The sequence below is a fragment of the Diadema setosum genome, chromosome 15 (assembly GCF_964275005.1).
Source record: "Diadema setosum chromosome 15, eeDiaSeto1, whole genome shotgun sequence".
Classification (NCBI taxonomy): domain Eukaryota; kingdom Metazoa; phylum Echinodermata; class Echinoidea; order Diadematoida; family Diadematidae; genus Diadema; species Diadema setosum.
In genome coordinates, this window is record NC_092699.1 from 37808346 (window position 1) to 37815195 (window position 6850).

Genomic DNA, 6850 nt, shown 5'->3' on the forward strand with positions numbered 1-6850 from the left:
TATCATCACCATCATCGGCATCACCATCACAACCATCACCATCCCAATAGTTACTACCCATCATTATTACAACCAATCATCAATACCATGACCATAAACATCATCACCACTACCATAAACATTATCGCCATCATCACAATCATATCAACTATCACCTTTATTACTACCACCATAATCAACATTATATTGTATTACTGCCACCAACATCATCATCACCATCACCATTACCACCATCATCATAGCAACCATTCTCACCACCACCACTATATCTCTCCCATTCCTTGTCTTGATCCTCCCTTCCCTCTAACCCGTTTCATCACTCATAAATAAGTACAGCAGACACAGAGACAGGATCAATTTTGTGATTTTCTTTTTAGTGTGATAAAAGCCACAAACCGATACAAATGTATATGACCTTGTATTTCATTGTACCCTTTTTCTTCAGAGTACTGTGTTTGCAATTTGCTCGTTCAAGAATCCCAATAATTGAGAGGGGTAAGAAGGAAGTGGCCCCTTCCTATTAAGAAAAATAGATCTCTTTCCACACCAGAGAATCATGTATTGGAGATACTACTTTTTAAACAGACATTGTCACTCACATACACATCACAGTATATGACGATAAAAGAAATTCTTGTACACATGCATTTGCACTTCTCACAGCAAAATAAACAGTGTAATACACTTTGACATGTGGCCAGGTTCTTCAAAGTGTGGTTTCCTGCAACTTTATCATGAAATTTAAACAAGGAAAACCACATAAATGACTCTGATAGACTAATGTGCACATGTATTTTCCCCCAGTTTGCTTAAACTGCTTTCACAAACAGGAAACCTATTTTTTATGACCTTTCCACTCATCAGTGCTTTTCCCTCTTTCATTAAGACACTTGAAATTGAAAATCTTTGATGAGTGACACATTTAAACAACATAAGACAAACTCTTTCACAATTCACTGACACACACAGCTATTCAAACAAATGTGAATATCTGCTTTTCTCAGTAAAGAAAATAACAAACAAAGCTTGCCTTGCCCTAAAAGTTCATCAAGAATTTTTCACATCTCTGTAATTTCATCTGTTCGAGCAGAGAGCCACTCATAAATGGGAAGCATTGTTCATGAAAATTAAAACAAAAAAGCCCTCAAAACCATACCCTTAACATAAGCCATGCCCTCTGAATATACAAAATGGTTGACTTCATATCAAACACTCCTATTCTCACCAATACTGAGCTGAATGAAGAATTATGATTTGGCAAAGGAGTGGTGTGAAGCCAATCTGAATTCAAAATCTTTGATTTAATGTCTCCAATATGTTTTCTAACAGTGGTTTAAACCTTGCAATAGTTTGTCAAAAAGATTCATTGTATATAAAGTCAGCCTTGCAGAGAGACAATACTTTCATCAGTCTAATTAATTGTCTCAATTTGTTAGAGAAATCATGAACACGAAAATATGATCATTACACAAGCATCACATATTTCTCAATCACAAAACATTTGACAATACTTAGACCTGAAAGTGCCTTCAACCTTTCCACATACAATACAATACAAAACAATACAATATAATATTATCTCCTCTACTAACAGCCATTGTAATACAGTTGTAATTCTTTTTTTAGATCCCATGTCACAAAGCTGTGATTAAAAAGGAACACACTGTCAACATTGCAATGCACAAGGATGTACATGTATGAAGCATGAGAGCCCATTTCCCACAAAATTCATAATAGGACCTACATGTAGGATGAATGTGTTGAAGTTGGTTCTGACTCTGTCATCAACAGCGCCACCTACTGTTGACATAACTTTCACAAGGATCAGTGGCTGCAACACAGTTTTTTTTTCCTTTCAAGTGGTCCTTAGCACACTGAAATAACAGTCCTTACTGGAACTACTGTGACTGATGATTGGGCCGTCATGGATTTCATTCGTATTTGCATTTTTTTTTTAAAACATCAACCCAATCATCATTCCCATTATTTTTTTATTTTTATTTTTTTGGTATTTTATTCAAGCATTTTACTATAAAAATGCCATGCATTCTTTCAAACTTTACACAGATACATACAATGACTATCAATATATATATATATAAACAAGCAGCAGATGAAAGATGCCTCTTCTAATGTTCCAACAAGGGAAAGGGGAGGAAGGGGTGGGCAGGGGAGGAAGGGGTGGGCAGGGGAGGAAGGGGTGGGCAGGGGAGGATTTGCATATGTGGGACTGTACTACATAACCATAGATGCTGAAGAATTTGGCCTTACATTAGATTGAGTGGCTGGGCAGACTAGTCAACTTCAACAATGATATGATCATCGGTGTCATCTTCAATTATCTACATCTTTTCCCTAAAATGAATTCCTTTCTCATGAAATGAAAGAGAAAATTTAATGCTCAGTAAGTTTCACAGTTTCCCAGAAGTAGAAAGTTTGTAATACGGAGTGCATGTATGTGTGACTAGCATGGCCTCTTTTATCTGTCTAAAGAAAAGAGTGATGCCAGAGAATAAAATAACACACAATCAGGGAAGAAATAAAAAAATGGCAAGACATTATGGAAACTTGTCTTAGTAAGACATGACACTGAGAGGAAAATTCAACCAAGTCAGAAATAAAAATGTTTCTCTTGTCATATCTATTTTGTCACTGGAGCATACATGATCAAATTTCAAGTTGCCAAGATAATATTTGAACTTAGGGCAAAGTGCCAGGCTTTTGTGTATTAAAAATTACTGGGCTTTCTGGCTATTGATAATTTTCTTGTGTAACAAAGACTAAATTTGACATGCTCAATTTTAACCTAAATGATACAAACTAACCAGGGAGGTGCCCATCTCCCCGGACTAACGATGCAACAAAGGCTGTCATAACAAAATGTTGACACAGATATAACTTTTTGTTTTAAATCGTGCTGTACAATTTATTTCCATAAAAAGAGGAAATACAAAAAGTTCAAATATTTCCATGAAGAATGAAAGCCATGTAAGTCATTGCAAATGAGATAACACTTTTACCAAACATATGCCTGCTATGACATGTGAAAAATACTGACATGTATATGAGTGTGTGGGGCAATGTAAGGTAGTATCCTCACTGAAGTAAATACAAATATTCCACTGTGCGTTATTCTTGATTTATTGTTTGATGCTTCTCATTTCAGAATATGTTGACCTCACATTTGTGGCTGATATCTCCTTTCAGTCTTCTGTGAAATCAAACAAAAGTTCTTATTATTTGGTTGTGTTTGTATGAATGAAAGATACAAGATTGAGAAATATGGAGCTACAGATTTTAGTCTACTCTGATCTGATATCATCAAATGAAGAATGCTTAAATTATGCATTGTCTCAAAAACTCATGATTCGAATTCTTCATTTGCAATATTGATTGATTCACATGCCATATAAACCATTAGTACAGAATGTTCCGACATAAGTAGAAAAAACACACAAATTGGTCTTAAGAGCATTTTTGATGCTGTCACTACCCCAGAGCTGAGCTTTGATGGGAAATCATGCGTGTGATGGCTAATATGTTCCTTTAAACAGTGTCACAAGAATATACCAACCAGTCACATTGTTTCACACTTACTGTGAAAGCACATTCAGAGTGGCCGTTGCATTCTACCAAGTTTGGTCAAATGATTGGTGTTTGAAAGCATAACAAAACAACAAAAGGGTTCTTGGTCTCACAACAGGAATGTTGAAGAAATCTTCTAACAAATGGTTGGTCATGAATTTCCTGTCTCAATTCATCAAAATTAGAAGGTTTAGCAACACAAGGTAGAAGATAGGATGATTGCAAACTGAACATTGTATCAGCAGAAAACTGATAATAAGAGTAATGAATGTTAGATGATGTCACCCATTCAATCTCAAAAGAATCAAAGTCTGAATGTGGTTACCACTTTCATTCTGAAAAATATAGTATTTGCTAAATCAATTGTTGCCTATAATCATGACACAAATTGTCATATACGCATCGAAAATCAGCAATGATGACATGATTACACCTCACATAAAATGGTTGATAATGTGAATATAATTAATATAAATAGTCAGCAAAACAATTTAAATATAAACATAAATTGGTTGTTTAGGAACTGGAAAAATATTTTCAAAAAAGTATAAAAACTGACATAAGTATGTGCATATTTGTATGATACACATATACATATCTGTATATAAAAAAGTATATTGAACCCCGATTTTATCAATAGAAAGAAATATAATGAATGCCACATACATATTCTTTATTTACTATCTGTAATTTTCTTGTGAAAAAAAAATGAAATGTTTTACTGTACCTAAACTGCACATGTTGAGTATTCACTTCACAGATGTATATAAAAAGTGCATCTAACTACATATCTATATCTCATTTCCTATACATTTACTACCAAGCAGTATAGTAAATTTACACATAGCAAGTTTTCTTCTTTTTTTTTTCTCCTGATTTTCAACAAATTTGTACAACCATAACAAGTGTCAACACTTCTATCATTAACTTTTCTTACCTGCTACATAGCAGCATTGATCACACCATCACTGGGAATTATCTACCAGCACTGTGGCAGCTACAGATGTACAGGTTCAGCAGGGATAGAAAAGTATACATTTGGCCCCAGAGTTTTCTTGCAAATAATTTTGTCAAGGCTGTAAGCAATACCCATCAGATTTTGACATTGCTTTTTTTTTCAATTTGTCAAGCTACTTCAAGTTCTCTAAACTGTAACAGAGAATTATCGCTAGCAAGGAATGGCAGAGTAAAGTTATACACCTTACTCATATCATTTATGCATTATTCAACTCCATCATTTAAGTTCAATCAATTTGTAATTCCGCATGATCTTGTCCTAAAAACTTTCACAAAGAGTTATTCATGTGTATGAGATCGTTAAGAAAATATGACACTTTCAAAACCATACAAAGCAGAAACATACAAAATTAATTTGGCTCCCTTTTGTCACATCAAACCATTTCTTCTTCTTGAGACCTATGCTCAAGGTTTTTTCTATTTGAGGCAGCAGCCATACTTTGTAAGCGATTGTTAATTCATTAATATTTATAATCAATGATTTGCTGTGGTCATTTTGATTGCTTGCACTAAATCAATCGATTACCACTTTGACATTCAATCTGACTTTCTTTGAAAGCTTCAAAGGATTATATAAAGTCACTTCCAAAGGGATTCAAGATGTATTTTGACCTGGAATCAAATGATGCATCTGTTTTGCCGGAACCACCTACAAAAATTTGGATTTTACCTTCATATTGCAATTGACAATTGTGATATCGGAGTAGTAAATAGAGCTTGCGATTTTCATCAGACATAACTGGTGCAATCTTAATTTGCGACCACCTGTGGAAGATAAACGAATGTGATCACAGAGCTGTTTTTACATTCATACTATTACTGGTGGAAGGTTGAACTTGGCATGTCTGTATTTGGTAGTAAATGAGGCGTGCCAACTGACCAAGGAACCAAAATCTCACACCATCTCATTCTCTCTCTCTCTCTCTCTCTTCCTCTCTCTCTCTTTCTCTCCTAGGCAGGACAGCATTGTTCGCTGCTCTGCTCTGAACGAGTCACGTGCCCAGACACCTCGTTGGTCGTCACTGTTTGAAGACGGCAGCCTTTTCTCGAAATTGTTGTCTCCTGATCTTCGCTTCCTCTGCCTCTCGTTTCTTCTGCTCCTGCTCGTCAAGGATCTCCTGCATGAACTTGTTCTCCTGGGTTTGTTGCTGGATCTAGGCAAGAAATGAGGAGAGAAATAATGTCAGATCACAGGTGGATTGAGAGAGAGATAAAGAGAAAACATGATGGTGAGAGAGAGATAGGTAGATGTGGGTATATGACAGATGGATACAGTGGAGAAAAAATACTGACAAATTCATGGTTTGATGAAATAAAAAAAAAAAAAAAAATCCAACAATTAATCAATGAGTAAATGAATATAAAACAGAGAAATGGATAAAACCAAGAGAAAATTGCATGATGAGAGTGACTAAGGGTTGGAGTGAATTACAGTTATAGAAAATGATCCAAAGACAGATGGATATAAGAGAAAGATGAATGGAAGGATAGGTATGCATTTTAGATAGTAGATGAATAGAGGAATAGAGGTATGAAAAACTGATAAATGGTCGGATGAATGCGTGAAAAGAAGGCTGAAGGGATAGCTTAGAAAAAGGTGGATTTACAAATATGTACAGGTCACTTTGTAATAGGTATGCAAATGAATAAAGATTAGTGAAGAGTCAGGTGTGTGGATCAAAGGAGATACAGAGATAATAAATGAAGAGATAAAAGAGAGATAGGACAGAGTTTATGTCACGATGTCATCACACAGGACTAAACAAACTTGGTAAAGAGGATTCTTTTTGATTAAAGAAATCTGAACAATTTTGTGATGCCCTTAACCAGTTGAAGACATGTCCCAAATATACTCGGGCAGGTGTCTATGGGAGACGCTTAGTGAAGGATGCTGATCCATGATGGATTTTAAAGGGTGTGTACAGTTCTGATTGAGGTGAGGATTTAGCTTTTAACATTTTGCGAGATATTCAGAAACCACTCTATGAGATGTCAAAGAGCATGCAATTCTAAGGGGTATCAAAAAAGTTTATTTGATGAAAATCGGTCCTGAAATGGCTGAGATATCCAAAAACAAGGTGAAACAAAGAGATCCTAATAAAAGGCGTGGCCTGTCGCCTTTTATTATTATCACTTTTTTTGATATCTCAGCCATTCAAAAACCAATTTTCATCAAAGAAACATTAAATCCTTCTTAAAATTACATGCTCTTTCATATTCTATAAGAGGTTTCTCATTATCTCACGTA

The 6850-nt window shown here is 35.2% G+C and overlaps 1 protein-coding gene across 1 annotated transcript in view; it reads right to left on the reverse strand.

Annotated features, from left to right (window-relative positions):
- Positions 1 to 359: 359 nt before the first annotated feature.
- Positions 360 to 6850, reverse strand: part of LOC140238752 (EF-hand domain-containing protein D2-like) — a 42764-nt gene continuing 36273 nt past the window's right edge. Inside the window, exon 4 of the mRNA XM_072318647.1 lies at positions 360 to 5756. Coding sequence (XP_072174748.1) covers positions 5622 to 5756 — 135 coding nt within the window. The 3' untranslated portion in view covers positions 360 to 5621. The remainder of the gene's footprint in view (positions 5757 to 6850) is intronic.